This window comes from Chelonoidis abingdonii, chromosome 23 (assembly GCF_003597395.2).
Source record: "Chelonoidis abingdonii isolate Lonesome George chromosome 23, CheloAbing_2.0, whole genome shotgun sequence".
In the NCBI taxonomy this organism is placed as follows: Eukaryota; Metazoa; Chordata; order Testudines; family Testudinidae; genus Chelonoidis; species Chelonoidis abingdonii.
The window spans coordinates 14,399,251-14,418,612 of record NC_133791.1 but is presented as its reverse complement, the minus strand read 5'-3'; the positions used below and the strand labels follow the sequence as shown (position 1 = coordinate 14,418,612).

General features: G+C 49.0%; 1 protein-coding gene across 2 annotated transcripts; it reads left to right on the top strand.

Annotated features, from left to right (window-relative positions):
* Positions 1-132: 132 nt before the first annotated feature.
* CASP9 (caspase 9) lies at positions 133-18,772 on the top strand. Of its 2 annotated transcripts, none has more exons than XM_032779564.2 (10): positions 133-355; positions 1,373-1,586; positions 3,288-3,377; positions 4,573-4,610; positions 6,592-6,768; positions 7,985-8,074; positions 9,041-9,188; positions 9,727-9,906; positions 10,536-10,645; positions 18,168-18,772. In XM_032779564.2, exons 1-10 carry the CDS (start codon positions 224-226, stop codon positions 18,258-18,260), a joined length of 1,272 nt encoding a protein of 423 aa, XP_032635455.1. In that variant the 5' UTR covers positions 133-223; the 3' UTR covers positions 18,261-18,772. The 2 variants fall into 2 exon arrangements, with proteins under 2 accessions (XP_032635455.1, XP_032635456.1); XM_032779565.2 differs by having other exon boundaries at positions 165-355; positions 9,727-9,916; positions 18,168-18,256.
* The last annotated feature ends 590 nt before the right edge of the window (positions 18,773-19,362 follow it).

Below are 19,362 nucleotides of genomic sequence, written 5' to 3'. Positions count from 1 at the left end.
GGTGTCACACAGCCCTACGCGTTAGGCATCAGGGCGGGCGCTATAGGACCGGAGAGGAGGCCCCCTATAGGAGGAGGGGCCTCAGGGAAGGGCGGATCCTATAGACCGCCCCGAAGGGGGCCGGGCTGAGGGCGGATCCCGGAAGCAAGCGGAGCATCTCGGCTGTGTTGTGGCTGCGGCTCCCCCGCTGGGACCTACCCAAGGGGGTCCCGGGGCGGCGGGGATGGAGGAGGCGCAGCGGGCGCTGCTGCAGCGGAGCCGCCTGCGCCTGGTGGGGGAGCTGCAGGTGGCTCCGCTCTGGGACCTGCTGCTGCACAAGGGCGTCTTCACCCAGGACATGATCGAGGAGATCCAGGTGGGAGCTTCTGGCCGGACCCCCTTCACCCTCCGCCGCCCTCCTGCCCTTGCTGTAGCCCCCATCCCTGCTCAGTCCTCCCTTCCTCCTTTGTTGAGGCTGCTTCCCCATGCCCTGGGGTAATTGCATTTTGAGCCCCCGCCCATGGCTAGAGACTGCAGTGCAGAAGGTAGGGCAATGCCCCCACACACACTCAGCCCCCCGGGGTTTGCACAACCCCCTTAGGCTTGCTGGGGAACTTCTCCACTATCTTCTGAAATGAACCCAGCAGCCGCTGGATGTCATTGTCAGGCCGCTGAGCTGTAGTCGGGACCGTCTGCCCGGCTGTAAGCAGCTGAACTTTAGCAGCCACTGGCAAATCAGAAGTTGTGGGGAGTTTCCTGGATTTCTGATCAGTCCGTTCAGGCTTATGGCGGGAGCCGAGGTCACAGAGCTGCTGTGAATGTGAGCTGGAAGGACAACATTGGAATTGAAGTGGCATAACCCTAACCATGGCGGTAAACCAGCCAAGAGAAGCTTCAAAGGCTGGGGGTTAGTTTGTACAAAACCAACAAAGTTATGATACAGTAGAACTTGCCCTATCATGTGGGAGGCAACGTTGTCTTGTGGCTGGAGTGGAGCACTGTGGATCAGGTGACCTGGGTTTTATAGCTCACTGTACCACTCACTTGCTGTCTGACCCAGAGGCAGTTCCTCTGTGTCTCAATTTCCCTACCTATCAAGGATAATAGTACCTGGGCCTTAAAAAATTCTCTGGGCCTCTACTAGGCAGAGGCTTGAATTTGCTAGCCAGAGGCTGATGTGAAAGATGGGAGGGCCATCAATGAGTTGTCTTTTTAGCCTGTAGCCAGGCAACTCCAGGGCAACACCCTGATCAGTTTATGTTCTGTTCACATCTAGAAAATCCCCCTGTCCTTTCTTGTACTCATCATCATGCTGTTTATGAATTGCTGGACTGCAGACATGCCGTGCACATGGGATGCTGATGCTTTCTGTCTTGGTTTGGCTCCCCTGTAGAGAGCAGGCACTCGAAGAGACCAAGCCAGGCAGTTGGTTACAGACCTTCAGACTCGAGGAAGACAAGCTTTTCCTGCATTCGTCTCAAGCTTGCGAGAAACTGGACAGAATGACCTTGCCGCTTTGCTGAGTGAAGGGGACAGATTCCCACAGTTGCGTCCGCTTGATCTAAAACCAGTTGAAATAGGCTTACGTGGTGGAAAGGGTGATACCTGTAAGTATCAGTGGTGCTGCTGTTTTCGTAATAGACAGCAAAATTGGATACAGCAGTTGTAAACCCTGTTGCTGAGGAGGTATAGGAGACTGGCTAACAGCATGTGAAATCTGATAGCCCAGATGTCTTCCAGAATCATTGATTGTATAGATTATTCCACACAGCCACTGGGAAAATATAATGCTATCCAATACCACTGAAAACTTTTAATTGGCAGCAATCTCCTAGTGCTGTGCTAATAACTTTTTTTTGCAGGTAAGCTCGGTGGTGCCTCAAATCTGATCTCCAAGGACACAAACATTTCTCTTTTTCTATTAGCGAGAGAGGGTGATCCAGTGATTAGAGAAGGGATTGGACATTGGCAGAGCTGAATTCCATTCCTAGCTCGGTGTCTGACATGCTGTGGGATTTTGGTCAAATCACAATTCCTCCATCTATAAAATGGAGGTAAAACCTCCTTACCTGTCAAAGGAGTTCTGAAGGTTGATTACTGTAAAGCTAAAGTGTGCTAAGATTCTTGGATGGAAGGGACTGTATAGCGTAGTATATTTTATTTGCATTTAATGTGTAAGTTAGCTACCTATTCTGTTTTTAACTTTATATATTCATATTTCTTGGATAGCTAGTTTCATTAACAACATTTTCTTTGTTATTCCTAAGGACTTGCCTGCCCTTAAAATGCTACAGCGGCACAGCTGCGCCACTGTAGGGCTTCAGTGTAGACATCGCTGTATTGACGGGAGGGGTTCTCCCTTCAGTGTAGGTAATCCACCCCCCTGAGAGGCGATAGCTAGGTCAACTGAAGAATTCTTCCATCAACCTAGCGCTGTCTACACAGGGACTTAGGTCAGCTTAACTACACCACTCAGGGGTGTGGATTTTACATGCCCCTGAGTGATGTAGTTATGCCAACCTACTTTTCTAGTGTAGACCAGGCCTTATATAGAGAGTTTTATAAGTATTACAAATTGTTTTACTAAAAACATAAAGGCAGGATCCCTGCCTTGAAGAGTGTCTGCTCTCGCTCAGAGGAGTCCGATACACAGGACAACAGCAGCGAAGTTGCAAAGACATTTGGGACTGAGAAGATCAGCACAGTAAGGCCTTGAGAAAGGCAAAGTGTTTGAAGCAGGAGAGACGGGGGTTTTGGGAGATCATCCTGAGAATAAGTGGTGGCAGGAAAGAAGAGGCAAAACTGAAAGTGGGACCAGGAGAAGGGATGCAAGGATCATGTAGGACAGAGGACATGAAGGAGTGAGAATATAGGGGGGAATTTAGGTAGGGGTGGAGTAGAGAGAAGTCTTTTTCTGAAGGGCTTGGCCTTTTCAGGGTGCTTTAATTATTTGGGTGGGGTAGGGAAAGGGGAGTGGGTTGCTATTTCTAAGAGCACAAGCCAGGAAGAAAGGTGCATGTACCCTCCGGGTGATGGTGAGAACAAGTTTTGCTGTGTGCTCGCAATTCCCGTCCACTGTTGAGTCTGGTCCTAGCCTCAGCTCCCACAGTTCTAATCAAAGACTCGCAGGGGAAAAGTACAACTGCTGTCCCAGCTCCAAGCAGCAGGGCGAGAGGCTCAGTTACCTGCAATCAGCAGTGCTCCATCCAGATCCTCCAGAGAGAGGCCTGCTCTCTGCTTCATATGCGTGTATCTCTTGCAGAAGTCTATAGGAAGGGTAGTAATGCAAGTGTCTTATACCTTTACAGATGGGAAGGCTCATGAATATTTGCCTACCCCAGTCCAAGCCGTGACTAAGAGATACCAAGAGTCAACACATCCCAGTTCAGCAGCTTGGGGTAAGCAATCTCCGCTTGCCAATTCTTGGCTTACATCCTATCTGTCCTTCATTCCTCCTTCTCTCTCCCCATACCTCATGTAGATCCCTTCAGCCCATCTTTCTCTGAGAGCCTCAGTGTGGCTCACGTATTGTGCCAATCCGCCTTCTGGATGTAGGATCCTCTGGAGCAGTGGTTCTCAGCCTGCAGCTCAATCAGCACAGAACTGCGGCCCATGTGACATCCGTAGAGCCATACAGGTATCGGATGCAGCCCACATAACACATTTTTGCGGCCCACAATGGTTGAGAACCACTGCTCTGGAGTGTATCAGTACCGCTGGAGGCATTCCCTCTACCCTCTCCCTGTACCCTTTTGCCACCGGCTAGCTGATCATGCTGTCTACACGTTGCACCCATCCCCTGCTAGTCCAGGCACCTCTCCTGAGCAATGATGATTTTCTCCCTGTGTCGTGACTAGCAGCCTCCTGCAGCCATTTTCCCTCTATGAAGCAGGTATCTCTGCCTACTATTACTTGTATCTAATCCATAGTGTTTGTACACGTTTCTGGCTAGTGTCTGAGAGCCTTCTAGCATTAAAAGCACCCAGAGACGAAAATACCGAGACTAAAACCAAGGCTCTGTCATAGAGGATCCATCTCTCGAAGATGGGAGAGGCGCAGCCTCAAGTGTGCTAGTGCCATGTAATTGGTGATTTAAGATGGAATGTAATCAGCCTGAATAACTAGACGCTGTCAAAAGGAAAACTACTTTGAGTTGTAACAGTGATTGTTTCAGAGACTTCTAGAGGCTAGGCTAGTTTGCCTGCTGCTTAGGAGAGGAGAGAAGGTATTTGGAATGGTAAGGCTATGAGATGATTTCCCATCCGATTCTGTTATGACAAACGAAACTCAAATTCACAACTCTCTGGTCAATCGTCTTTAACAGGCAATGTCCAAAGCCATGATAAATGAACCCCCAGAACTTCACTCTCAATATCTGCAGTCCGATTACGCATGTAAAGGAACAATGTTTCTTTCCTGTGTGTGGCCGGGAGCGAGGAGGAGTTCAGGTGTGACTGAACATGTTAAGAAATGGGGCAAAGCACTGGAAATATTTGCATTAATATTAATCCCATTAAGCAGGGACCCAACCCCTAAAGAATGAGAAGTAAGCGGCGGAGCTGTACGTCATTTCTCTCTCATCACATGTTGTAGGTTCTGCTGCAGAGACATCCAGGAGGAACTCAGATATGGTTAGTTTCCTGTTTCTACGTACGTTATTTTTACTCATTTCTTACCTGAACTACCTCCTTTTCCTCCCCCATCCCACCCACTTTGCATCCCATTTTCAAAAGTCAGAGGGACTTAGACTCTTAAGTCTCTGAATTACAAAGACATTTAGGTGCCTGAAGGTGAAGCAGGTGTCTCGTGTAATTTTCAAAAGTATCTATGCAGGTGAGGTGCCTAAGTTCCATTGAAAGTGTGGGAGTTAGGTGCCTCTCTCACTAAGCTATTATTGTAAATCTCACTGGGTGCCTGCCATTATTTCAAGTGACTAACTACCTTTGTAAGGTTCTGTCTATGCTAGAAAGGATTTACCGACATACTGGGCAAAAGAATTTTTTTGCCAGTATAATTTATACCAGTTCTCTGCACAAAACAAGCAGCAAAAGGACATTTTTGCTGCTATAACTGTGTCTAGGGGTTTTGCTAGCCCAAAGCCAATCAGTTATGGGTGTGATTGTCCTTCCTCCCCCACAACCAACTGAGCTATGCTGGCAAAACTTCGAAGTGCCTAGCAGGTCTAAATCTGGCCTTCAGTGCCAAAGTTAATGGGATTTAGGTGCTTTTGAAAATGTTTGCCTGCAGACTGGTAACGTACATTTCTGCTTATTTACGGTTCATTTGACTCAGACTCTTCTGTGTTGTTTAAAAGATCATTTAAATAATTATTGGCAAATGTGTCTTTGATGTCCAGGTGTCAGATCAGCATCTGAGTGAGTCCTGCTGCTTTGACTGGGCCAGTTCAGTTCAGATTAGAACAATTGTCACACCACACTCGCTCTTTGAATTACATTAAATATGACATAAATATGACCAATAACACATGGTCAAATATTTTTCTCTAAGCAGTTATCATCAGGACAACTAATAATTACCTAGCGCAACACTTAAAGTGTGCTGCATTTTGTAGAGTGGGTATTTTGTTTTTGTAATTATCGTGTGAAATATACGAATAAAAAACCCCCCACTAACTAAAATGCACTGCGCACATTCATGCAGCATGACCGTTATAAGTTAAGCTAGTATTATGAATACAGACCTGCATGTTTAGGAAAGTGGAGGCCAAATTCATCCCTGATGTAACTCAATGGAAGTGAGTTTGACCCTGTATCCATTTCAGTCAAGACCCTGATTCTGCTGATCCTATTGACTTCAGTGGGACTCTGCATGAATGAAGTAAAGCTGTATGTGCAACATTATCCCAGCTGCTTGGGGAGATATATGTAGGGAGCAATGTTCCCTTTAACTTTTTACATCCATGTGCGGAATGAATTTTGTTATGTGCACCAATATGGAGGTAATATGTGGTGAGGGTGGGGCTAAGCTCTTTGGGGTGTGGGAAGGGGCTCAGGGCTAGGGCAAAGGGTTGGGGTGAGGGCCTTGGCTGGGGGTCTGGCCTCGGGTGGGGCCGGGGATGAGAGGTTTGGGATGTGGGAGGGAGCTCAGGGCTAGGGCAGGGGGTTGGTGGGTGAGGGCTTTGGCTGGGGGTGCAGGCTCTGAGGTGCGGCTGGGGATGAGGGGTCTGGGGTTCAGACTTCCCTGGGGCTGCGACGGGGAGAGAGGACTCCCCCACAGCCATCTCTCAGCACAGCAGCCCGTGGCTGGAGGAGAGCACCTTTTCCCGCCAGGTCGGTTCCGGGGCTGGGGCAGAGGCGCCTGTCCCTGGCTGCGGCAGCTTCGGGGCCAGGGGAGAGATGCCTCTTCCCGCCTGCACGGATGCAGCTGCACAGCTTAGAAGGAACTTAAATAGGCAGCATGGATTCCATTATCCATCTGTCATCCTGGGCAAACTCAAATAAATTGAGTTTACAGAAGCAATCAAATGATCTTCATGAAAGCTGCATTTTCGGTTCTGAGTTGCATCTCGCTGGATTAGCTGGTGGACACTGAATAAAGGAGGTTGAATTTAGTTTGTCTGTCTGATTGCTCCCCGGTGGGTATGTGTGCCAGGCTTATGTTCTGAAAGCTGACCCATGTGGTTACTGTCTCATCATCAACAACGTCCGTTTCATCGAAGAGTCTGACCTGTCTTCTCGAGAGGGCTCCAACGTAGACTGTGAGAAACTGGAAAAACGCTTCAAGTCGCTGCACTTTGACGTCCTGGTTCGACGAGATCTCAAAGCTCAGGTAAAGGTGGAAGCATTTGGCGAGGGCTGAGGGATTAAGAGGCTATGCTGCAGGTGAAGGTGTGGTTGTAGCAGGGGTAGGTAGACCTGTGCTGGCTTCAGTCTCACTAGTACAGGTAGCAGTCGTCGTTCAGATCTGGCAGCACAGGCTAACTACCTGAGGACAAGCCCTTCAGAGAGCCTGTGTATGTTCTTGTGTGGCTAGCCCTCACTGAAGTCCATACCACCACATCTACACGGCTTCTGTTATCTGTGCTAGCTAGATTAAGCCTGGTACGAGTCTCCCTACCTGTGCTACAATCACACCTTCGCTCGCAGTATAGACGTACCCTAAAAGTGTTGCTAGAGGGTGACAATATGTGCTCCGATGGGAAGGGCACATAACCCCGGAACCCAAAACTTCAGTGTTCGAAGAGACAGCGAAAGCATTACTTTCAAATCATGTCTTTTGCTGTTATAGTAACAGATGAAAAAGGAGCCCCATTTTTTTGGGCTTTCTGGTCTGAGTTTTTATTCCTGAACATGATTTATAAGTAATTGTCTGAGGGTGTATTTATCTGATATCTCTGACTGAGATTCTCCCTGACTGGCGTACCCAGGGGCTTGATTTTCTGTTGAGATTAAGCAGGACATTCAATCTCCTGTCATACCTATTGAAACCAAAACAAACGAGTCTGATTGTTTTAAAATCTGTGGCGGAGCATTGGTGTGTGTGCGCACGCTCAAATGCACTGCCTTCCATTTGGTGCTGCATTTGGGAGAAACGCAGAAATGAGGGTGTCCTTTAAAACAGCAAAGTAAATCTCTGTGGTTAAACAGCAAATGTTAAGTAGCAGTAGATTACAATCACCCTGAACTTGTTCCATCTGACAGTGGTTCAGTGTCCCATGTGCAGAAATTAAGGTGGGGTCTCCCTGTGGAAAGGCATCAGTGTAACAAAATTGTAATGACACTTGGCATTGATTTTAACAGCCTTGCTGGCAAAAGAGAGGGAAAGGATTGACTGGGCTGTGGAATGAGCAATGGGTCTTCTCTCCTCCACAGCAGCAGTGTCCCCAGATCAGTGTTGAACAGTGCAGGGAAGCTTGTCTGTGCTCTTGGGTGGGCCAATCTCTGGAGAGCATAATCTGACCCCTTTCAGCAGCATGATGTGGACGTGGGATTGATAAGAGGTAGGACTGAAGGTAACAGTTGCTGACCTTTGCAAATGTGCGTAGGAAATTGCTGGGGAGTTGCAGCGCCTGGCGAGGCAGGACCACAGCGCTCTGGACTGCTGCCTGGTGGTGATCCTTTCCCACGGCTGTCAGGTAAGAGGATCGGTGATCTCGTTCATATCTCCCTGGGCTTGGGGGAGAAGTTTGCTCCTGAAAAGTGTGTGTTGATTGCCGTCGTTCCCTGGGCATCAGAGTGAGGACTGGTTTCTTCTCCCTCCTGTCCTGATCTTACCCTGCAGACATAGGCCATTGGGGCTTCTCTCTTCCAGGCATCATGCTAATTAGAGTTGCCAAGGGAAAGGATGTTCTAACTGCAGTGCTGAACTAAGTGTACAGTCCGATGGGGGTTGTCTGGTCACCATGCGTGATGGGGGCCTCCCTTGGTGGTAGGCCTGGTGGTTGCTTTATAGCTGTAAAACGTTGTGATGAGGTGTTTTTTCACAGGGGTGACAGAAGCCATATCAAACACAAGCTTCCTACTTTAATCTGACCTTGCTGCTAATCCCCCTTCCTGTGCCCCTCTGGTCTAACCTTCCTGGGACACGGTGTGTGTTCAGAGTTTATGGTGAATGAAACGCTGAGGGGAGCCTCATGCTGAACAATGTTTTGTATGGAATAATTCTACATCTGCCAGGGGAGCTTCCATGGATCAATGGAGTGTGTATAATCAGTAATAATGAATCCCTGGATTGCAACTGCACCTCGCTAGAGGAAATGTGATGAAATTACAGAAAGAAGGCCATTTAGGGTGGCCGTTAAGCAAATATTCAAATTAGCCTATGGGGCAGTGGGTAAACTAGAGCTGACAAATCCCAGGTTTTGGGGGAGAAGTGGGGGCCACTGGAAGATCAGGGGCATGGGTTTCTGGAATTTAAACTATTTAAAATAACTTATTGGTTTTCTCTCTCCTTAACTCACATCCCAAATCCTCCTAAGTACCAGAGCATTGGATTCATCCTGGCATCCAAGGAAAGACTTTTAAAATGGGGGTTATTTATACTAGAGAAAAGGTTGACCTATTGCCTTTGTGTTAACAACCAGTGGATTTTGCTCTTTCAGACAAGCCATATTCAGTTTCCCGGGGCTATTTACGGCACGGATGGAAAGCACATTCCCGTCGAAAAGATTGTGAACTTCTTCAATGGGTCCCATTGCCCAAGCTTGAGAGGAAAACCCAAACTCTTCTTTATTCAAGCCTGTGGCGGAGGTGAATATTGGCTTTAGCAGTGCTTTGCCTTCGGAGCTTCTTCAGGAGGAGAAACAGTTGTCTGGCCGCTTGCTTGTGCATTGGCACTTAGGGTGTAATAATTCTGTGTCATCTTTCTTCTGCTGTTCTTATTCCCTTTTCTCAGGCTGTCTTCTCTTGCTCTCTGCCCCATATTCTTGTTGCTGAGGTAATGCACTGATTGGCCGTGGAGAGTGAGGTTTCTAAAGATGTCAGAGCTGGAGATGTGTTCCATTGCACTGGAGCTTTGAGCAGAAGGAATCAAACTGGTGCAGCTTCTGTATGGCCGCTGCCATGGCTGATTGTTTCAGATTTCTGTATTTGGCTCAGAGCATCTGGTTGGCATGAATGAACTCTGTGCTTGAGTGAATTGCAGGTGACTCCGAGTCAGCCAACATAGCAGAAGATGAAACAAAAAGCTCCTTTAGTTGAAGGACCGTGTTTGCTAAGGGGTGAGAGGGACCCACTGCTTATTACTTACATATGTAACAGAGAAGGGCTTTCTGGTTGCCTCTTGCAGAGCAAAAAGACCGAGGATTTGAGGTGGATTCTGATTCACCTGTAAACCAACCTCGTGGAGGTTCCGTAGAGTCGGATGCAACTCCCTTTCAGATCCAGCCTGGTAACTTGGATGAGCCAGATGCCGTAGCCAGCTTACCCACTCCCAGTGACATCTTGGTGTCCTATTCAACTTTTCCAGGTGAGACAGCGTAAGTAAAGCACTGGCCTAGCAGGGAGGCAGTGGCTAGGGCACTGGTCTGGGATTCAGGGGACTTGGGTTCTATACCTGGCTCTGCCACTGATCTCCTGGGTGACCTTGGACAAGTCACTTCCCTGCCCTCTGCCTCAGTTTCCCCAACTATAGAATGGGGATAATTTACCCCTTTGTAAAACGCTTTCAGATCTGTGGATGAGAAGTGCAATGTGAGAGAAAGGGCTTAGTATGTATTCTGACTTTCCCTCTTTCAGAGCCTTAAAGAACCTATTCTTTGGTGAGTAATAACACCCTGCATTTATCATCTGAGGATCTGTCCTTCTCAAACATTAACTTAGTCCTTCACCTGCATGAGGCAAATAATAATTATCCCCACTTCAGATGGAAGAAACGGAGGCACAGAAAGGTTTTGACTTGCTCCAGGTCACCCAGTGAGTCTGTAGTGCTGGCCATGCTCCCGCACGAAGGGTCTGGATGTTCTAGTGCTGGATTGGGAAGAAGTTATCCATAGGGTGGAAATTCTACTCCTCAGGTCATCTCCTTATGAAGTTAGGCAGGAAAGAAAGGACTGCTTGTAGGGAATGGGTACCTTACTTTCCCTGTGTTCTCCTAAGGCTTTGTCTCCTGGCGGGATACTCGGAGTGGCTCGTGGTACGTCGAAACAATGGACAGCGTGCTTGAACAGTACGCTCATACTGAGGACTTGCTGAGCATGCTAGTGAGGGTAAATGTTCCTTTTTCTAACTCTCTCTTGCGGAATGTAGGCGTTTGGTTTTGCATTTAGTCAGGCGTTAGACACTTAGATCTCCATTTTCAATAGTGACTAGTGATTTTTTGGGTGCTTCAGTTTTTGGGGGGCCCAAGAAGAGATGCCTTGAAAAAGCCTGGTTTTCTGAAAGGGCTGAGCACCTGCCCTCTGAGTATCAGGCCCCTTTCAGGTGTCACATCCAAAATCACAAGTCACTTTTGAAAATATAGGCCTTCATCTTTGCCTAATGGCCTGTCCTCACCCTGCCTCAGAGCAAAGGACTGTCTGTCCATCCTGTCACAAAACAGCCAAACTGTCAGAGCAAACAGCAGCAAGCACAATGGTATGTGTTGAGATAATCTCCTGCTTGGACGTATAGTAGCAAGACATGATTGTGTTTGTAATGTTCAGAGTTCTCCGTATTCATCTTTCTTAGCTTTTTGCATTTACTCTCTCTGCTACCATAGTGAGGTTTTGATTTGTCTCCTGGAATGTCCTGCTATATGGATAACCCCATCGGATGATTGTGTTAATGTTATTTTTTTTATCTTGACTTGTGAGCGATGTAATTGCATCTTAATTTGTGTCCATGAAATGTAAATATGTATGTTAATGAACCAGTAAGTCTGAGTATATACTAATTTAGGATTCTAAGAAATAACTCTCCCATATTGTGAATGACGGGTACAGTGTTTTAGAAATAATTTAGTGAAAATCCTAACCTCTCAAACTAACTTTTAAGGGTACCCGTTCCATGCTGCAGCACTCATACACTGCAATGTGTGATACAGCATGGCCAGAGGGCAGCATAAGAGTGTTAGCAGGGGGCCTTATTCCCTGCCAAGGGAGGAAGGTTTGCTTTAGATTAACTAGAACAGCTGTGGCCAATTAGAGCACCTGACTATGGAAGCCCAACAGAACCCTAGGTAAGGGGCCCGCTTGTATAGAAGAGAGGCGAGGCCCTTCCAAGCTGACGGTATGAGGGGAAGTAACCCTAGGAAGAAACCGCGTCAAGTGGTTCACCACAACCCCAGGGCCCTGGTTGGGACCTGGAGTAGAGGGGGCCCGGTCCCTCCCTCTCACCAGGCTTGTATAGAAGAGAGGCGAGAAGCCCTTCACAAGCTGACGGGTATGAGAGGGAAGTAACCCAGGGAAGAAACCGCTAGTCAAGTGTTCACCACAACCCCAGGGCCCCTGGGTTGGGACCTGGAGTAGAGGGCGGGCCCAGGTCCCTCCTCTCCACTCCCCTCCTCCAAGGACACTAGGGGAGAGTGATTAAGAACTGGTTCAGAGGCAAGCAATAGCGCCCTGAACCTACCCCAGAAGAAGAGAAAGCGCGAGACCCAGCAGAACAGTACCGGCAATTTGCCACACGTGGTGTCAGCGGTGGGATCTGCGCGCTGGGGACATAGTCCAGGGGGAGACATAACCCTCCCACCCTTAAGATGGACGACGTGGTCAAGGCCCTTATACATGCCACTGCGGCCCAGCAGGAGGCTACCAGGGTCCAGGCAACCGCCCAACAAGAGGCGACTAGATTGCAGCAAGAGACTAATCAGCTGCTGCTGAGTCAGGCTGCTCAGGACCGAGCCCTGCTGAGAGACCTAATAAGCCAGATGAAGACCCTTATGGAACAGAATCACCACGGGGAAGGGACCCGGACCATACGGGCTAGCCATTACTTACAAAAAATGACCAGGGAGGATGATGTGGAAGCATACCTCCTGGCTTTTGAGAGAACAGCCCTGCGGGAGGCCTGGCCCCGACAACAATGGTTTGGTATCCTTGCCCATTCCTATGTGGGAAGCCCAGAAGGTCTATTACGATATGTCTGCAGAAGCTGCAGCAAACTATTCCCAGCTAAAGGCAGAGATCCTGGCCAGGTTCGGAGTGACAACGGCACTACGAGCCCAGAGGTTCCATGAATGGCGATATATGGAGGACAAGACATCCCGAACGCAGTTGTTTGACTTGATCCACCTGACCCGGAAATGGCTGCGCCCTGAAGCCCATAGCTCTGAGGAGATGATGGAGGTACTAATATTGGACAGGTATATGCGGGGGTTACCACCAGGACTCAGGACTTGGGTGGGTCAGAATGACCCTCTACCTATGATGAGTTGGTCTCCCTTGTGGAAAGACAACTGGCAGCCCGCGAACTGTTCCAGACTCCAAGCGGGAGACACGGCAACCCAGGAAGACAACCCCCAAACCCAAGCCCCGGACTGTCGAGAACTCTAGAAAAACTATAACCGGGAGAACGACAGTGAGGAATGGCTCGAGGCCAGAAAGGGACCTGGGGTTTGGGAAAGTGGTGGGGGGCCGGCCAACTAGCCCCAGGCAGGGGGTGATAACCGGAATGAGGGACGGTGTATGAATGTGGGAATTGGGGCATATAGCAGCCCAATGTCCCAACAAGGAGGTGCCTATGCAGTGTAATCTGGGGAATTATGGGAGCAATGTGGCCTGATCAACCTGGTAGGGGTTACATTGACCTCACATGGATTTACCAGACCAGTAAAAATGAATGGTATAAAAACATAGCATTAATAGATTCGGGGAGTGCTGTCACGTTGGTCTCGGGAAAGTTGGTGGGAACAGACCAACTAACTCGGGCCAAAAGTACAGGGGTAACATGCGTACATGGCACCGTGAATTTTTACCCTACAATTCCAGTACGGATTGAAATCCAGGGAATACCACCAGAGTTTCTGCAGGAGTAGTCCCCAAGCTCCCTTATCCTGTTTTGATTGGGAGAGACTTCCCTGGGTTTGAGAACTTACTGACCCCGATAGAGGCAGAGAGGGTAGCAACCCCCAGGTTGAGACAGAGGCAACTAAAGATAGCCTCGCCCCAATGTTTGCTGAATTTGCTCCAGACTTGTTCATCATCCCTGGAAAACCCCGCAGGGCTAGGCGAGAACGAAGGGCGGCTAAAAAGTTAGGGACCAGGATTCTGGCAGCTAATCAAAAGACTTCCCTTGTGGGTAGGCGAACCCGCCCAGGAGACAAGGAGAAGGTTCGGGCCACGGAGGACTCAGAGGAGGTTCCTGACCCAAGTGGGAGCACCCCAGGGGGAAGAGTTAAAATAGGCCCCTGGAATTAGGTCAGTTCAGCACTGCACGTGAGACCTTGGGCAGGACCAGGCCGAAGATCCATTATATGCGAACGTGAGGGAGGAGGTAGTGGAAGTAAATGGAGTGCCTGTAGAAGGAAAAGTCAAAGGCCCAAGGCCATATTACGTGCTCAAACGTGATCTGTTGTACAGAATAGAGCAAATACGAGGGAAGAAGTAGAGAGCAACTCCTAGTCCCACGGAAACACATAAGGGCCGTACTAGAGTTAGCTCACAGTCATTTATTGGGGGACATCTAGGGGTAGACAAGACGCTGGATAGAATACTAAGAAGGTTTATTGGCCAGGAATACGAGCAGAAGTCCAGCGTTATTGTGCCTCCTGCCCTGAATGCCAGCTGCATAGCCCCCGACCTCACTTGCGGGCCCCCACTAGTACCTTTACCTATTATTGATGTCCCGTTCGAGAGGATAGCTATGGACATAGTGGGCCACTAGAAAAGTCGGCACGGGGCCACCGAAACGTACTAGTCATCCTTGACTATGCCACACGATATCCAGAGGCCATCCCTTTAAGAAACCCCACGTCTAAGGCAATAGCTAAAGAACTACTACAGGTTTTCGCCAGAGTGGGCATCCCTAAGGAGATCCTGACAGACCAGGGAACCCCGTTTACGTCAAAACTAATGAAAGACTTATGTGCCCTGCTCCGTATACAAGCCATTCGGACCTCTGTCTACCATCCACAAACAGACGGACTAGTCGAAAGATTCAATCGAACCCTTAAAAGTATGATCTGGAAGGTGGTAGCACAGGATGGAAAGGACTGGGACACTCTTTGCCGTATCTAATGTTCGCTATACGGGAAGTTCCCCAGGCGTCCACAGGTTTTTCTCCTTTGAACTCTTATATGGACGCCACCGCCACCCACGCGGGATATTGGATATCGCCAAGGAGGATTGGGAGGAACAACCCAACCCAGGAAAGAATATTATTGAGCATGTGACACAGATGCGAGAGCGGATAACTCGAGTAACCCCGATAGTACGGGAGCATTTAGAAAAAGCACAAGAGGCACAGCGGACATACTACAACCGTCGGGCGAAAATGCGAAGATTTCAGCCGGGGGAACGGGTGATGGTGTTAGTGCCGACCACAGAAAGCAAACTCCTAGCCAGTTGGCACGGACCATATGAGATAGTGGAAGCCATTGGAGAAGTGAATTATAAGGTTAGACAACCAGACCGCCGGAAGCCAGAGCAAATATACCACATCAACTTACTGAAGCCCTGGCATGACAGAGAGACGTGTCTGGTCACTCGAGGAGCTCTACCTCAGGCAGACGGCCCACAGGAGCAGGTAAAGATATCTCCTGACTTAACCCCAGAACAACGGATGGAAGTCATTGAAATGATCCACCGGAACCAGGACGTATTTTGTACCCAACCAGGTCGAACGGCACTAGTCCAACATCATATTGTCACCAGCCCCGGAGTAAGGGTGACGATAAGACATATCGAATACCGGAAGCTAAAAGGGAAGAAATTAGGATGGAAGTGCGAAAGATGCTGGAACTCGGGGTCATTGAAGAATCCCACAGCCAGTGGTCCAGTCCGATCGTACTAGTCCCCAAGCCTGATGGCACCCTGAGGTTTTGTAACGACTTCCGGAAATTAAATGAAGTATCCCACTTCGATGCCTACCGATACCACGCATTGACGAGCTGGTTGATCAGTTAGGCAAGGCCAAATACCTAACCACCCTAGATCTGACCAAAGGATATTGGCAAATACCCCTGGCCAAGGATGCCAGGAAAAGACTGCTTTTTCTACACCCGATGGCCTGTTCCAGTACACTGTCCTCCCTTTCGGACTCCATGGGGCCCCTGCCACATTCCAAAGACTGATGGATAAGTTATTACGACCCCATGCCAACTATGCCGCCGCCTATCTAGACGACATAGTTATACATAGCCCTGATTGGGAGACACACCTGGACAAAGTGGAAGCAGTGCTGGACGCTTTGCGAAAGGCTGGTCTCACCGCTAATCCTCTGAAATGCGTGATAGGACTAGCTGAGGCCAAATACCTCGGGCATGTCGTAGGGAGAGGGTGGTGAAGCCCCAATGGAACAAGGTGGAGGCAATACAAGATTGGCCTCGACCAATCCGCAAGAAGCAGGTCAGAGCATTTTTGGGTATAGTTGGATACTATCGGAGATTCATCCCTCATTTTGCCACAAGAGCGGGCCATTGACGGATCTGATAAAAGCTCGGGGCCCCGAGATAGTGAAGTGGACAGATGCGGCGGAAGCAGCATTTGCAGATTTGCGGACAGCCCTATGCTGCCATCCGGTACTCATGGCCCAGACTTCGAGAAGGAATTCATCCTGCAGACGGACGCCTCGGAGGTGGGACTCGGTGCCGTCCTTTCCCAGATGGTAGGGGAGGAGGAGCACCCCATCTTGTACCTCAGCCGGAAGCTCCTCCCCAGGGAACAAAAATACGCTGTTGTTGAAAAGGAATGTCTGGCGATAAAATGGGCTATGGAGACTCTCCGCTACTATCTCCTGGGGCGGCGGTTTACCCCTTGTGACTGATCACGCCCCGCTCCAGTGGATGCATAGGAACAAGGAAAGAAACGCCAGAGTGACGAGCGGGGTTCCTCTCTTTGCAACCTTTCCATTTTCGGGTCCAGCATAGGGCTGGAAGCCAACACGGCAACGCTGATGGCCTCTCTCACGCCAACACTGCCTCTCGTCCCGAGTAGCCCAACCCCTTGGTGTTGAGCGGGGGGGGGGGGATATGTGATACAGCATGGCCAGAAAGGCAGCATAAGAGTGTTTAGCAGGGGGGGGCCTTATTCCCTGCCAAGGGAGGAAGGTTTGCTTTAGATTAACTAGAACAGCTGTGTGCCAGTTAGAGCACCTGACTCCAGTTAGAGCACCTGACTCCAGTTAGAGCACCTGACTCCAGTCATGGGATATAAACCCCTGCTTCAGTCAGACAGGGTGTGGTAGTTGAAGGAGAAAGGTTTGGATTGGAGCAGAGTGCAGATTGCAGAAGAGAAGAGTTTGTCCAGAGAGAAATAGAAAGGTTTGGAGGAGTGCTGCGGTGGATGATGGGAAGCCCAACAGAAACATGGAAGCCCAACAGAAACCCTAGGTAAGGGGCCACGCTTGTATAGAAGAGAGGCGGGCCTTCCAAGCTGACGGGTATGAGGGGAAGTAACCTAGGAAGAAACCGCGTCAAGTGGTTCACCACAACCCCAGGGCCCTGGTTGGGACCTGGAGTAGAGGGGGCCCGGTCCCTCCCTCTCACTCCCCTCCTCCAAGGACACTAGGGGAGTGATTAAGAACTGGTTCAGAGGCAAGCAATAGCGCCCTGAACCTACCCCAAAGAAGAGAAAGCGCGAGACCCAGCAGAACAGTACCGGCAATTTGCCACAAATGAAATAGCAACAAAACAGGCTTTTGTGCTATCAAATGCACCACTGTGTTTACTTAGCAGTGCCCAACAATAATCATAATCATTTGCTTACCAGGAATTGTGTCCTGGGCATACATCTACAACTCAGATAGTGGGGAGGTGGTTGTTTTTGTCCATCCGAGACTAGGCAAACTACATTCCAGTTTTCAGAATTTCAGCTGGTCTTTTACATAACCCTTGTATAAAGAAGCATCCTCCATTGTCTTCAAAATAGGAAAGAAAAATTGTTCTCACAATCTCCTGGACCTGATTCTGCTCCAATTGAAGCCAGTGGCACAATGGCTGTTGATTTTAACAAGCTGAGGATCAGGTCCTCTACTTCTAAAGTGGTCAAACCGCTTTCAGTCTGGAAAGTGAATGCTTTGAAATCGTTCGGTCCCAGTGCAGGATTCTTGGGGAGGTGATGGGGAGTCTTAGCAAATACAGGAGGGAAGAGGGATAATAGACCTTTCTGCTTTGAAAGAAGCTGCATGAAAGTGTTGACACAAAAGAAATGACTGCTCTCTTGTGAGCAAAGGAGAGGTTATTTCTGATTCATATGAAGAACTGTATGTGTGGGCTGGGCGAGTGTTGACTGCTCTTGGGCAGCCTTCAGTGGTTAGCATCTGATGAGGAGCACGAGGGCATTGGAGTGGCTCTGAAGTATCTTAGAGGCAAAGACCTACAGTACAGCACAGAGGTTTGACACAAGATCTGCTCTTGGACTCTTTATCTTGCCCTGCCCTTCTCCAGAGTTGTCTTAATTCTGCCAGCAAACCTGCCCCCACTCACCTTATAAGTGTTAAACCTACCCACTGCCTCTCCTCCCCATTCCCTAACATATACAGCCCTCCTCACTGCACCCATCGTTATCTGTGCATCTCCAGGGCTGGGAAAAGCTGTGCTCCACCACACTCAACCAGCAAACTAGCCAACTCCTTGGTTTTTCTCTTTCCCAGGTGGCTCATGCTGTGTCTGCTAAAGGAAAGTACAAGCAGATGCCGGGCACTTTTAACTTCCTCCGTAAACAATTCTTCTTCGCGAACGACTAAAGTTGTGGCTGGGAGGTCTCCGCCATACACCCGGATAGACTCCTCTTCAGGCCTCACAATTCTGCACCTGACCGTCACTGCTCTGAACCAGTGCTCCTGTTGACCTTCATCTTTTCATGGATTAATTTATCCTTGGAAGCTTAACGTGTTCACATGCTCATTACTGTGAAATAGACGTCTCGCCTCCTGCCTGGTCAGACCAGGACTGGTCGCTTCCTAATCTCAGACATTTAAGACCAACAACAAGGACTGAAGGGGAGGTTGCAGCCTTGGACTCTGTATCTCTGCTATCCAGAGGGCCATGCCGGTGGCCGTTTCAGGCCCCACTCTAACCATGATTACGGTACCCTCTACCAGGAGGCGTGGGTGAAGTGTTGCCATTTTGTAATTACCTTTGTATTTATGCTCTTTGAATCAAAAATGCACCTGAATCAAAAGCCAGTGTTTGGGAGTGGGGAATCGTTTTGCAGCATCTGTTGCCCGTTTATATTAAAGACTACTCTTTCTGTACAGTTTGTCTTTTGTCTTTTCTCCAGCTAGCCTGGCATTCTCTGACTTCTCTCTTACTGCTAGGCTTCCCCCAGTGTCCAGGGGAATAAAAGCATGACGATTTTTGCAAAAAAAAAATATGTTGCTGGCTCTTTAATAACTCCCCTACTAATGAATTATCACAGCTGTCCAGGCTTACTAGGAACACTAGAGTAGCTTAGACCAGCTGCAGCTAGTCTGTGAGGCTTAATGGCTGATTCTCTATTTAAATAAAATCAGGAGCGTGATTCCTTTGGTTGCTGTTTTAAGACGCCAATTAAATTATTTCCCCCTGCAGCTGACTCATTGGGTGTTGGTCTTATGTACAATTCTGATTGGCTTTACTGTAGAAACAGTATCAGGTGCCTGGCACCTGCACTCTTAATGGTCCTCCAGGGAGAGAGAAGCAGAAGACTTATCTGTGGGAAATGGAGCTGGGGGCCCTGTCATGTGTCAAAGCTGCAGCTAAGCAACATGCTCCTTCTGGACAAGCGATATGGCAGGGCTAGGATAGGTGAGGGAGTCTGTGCAAGAAAGGGGAGAATCTGGAGCCCTGCGGTTCACTATTGTACAT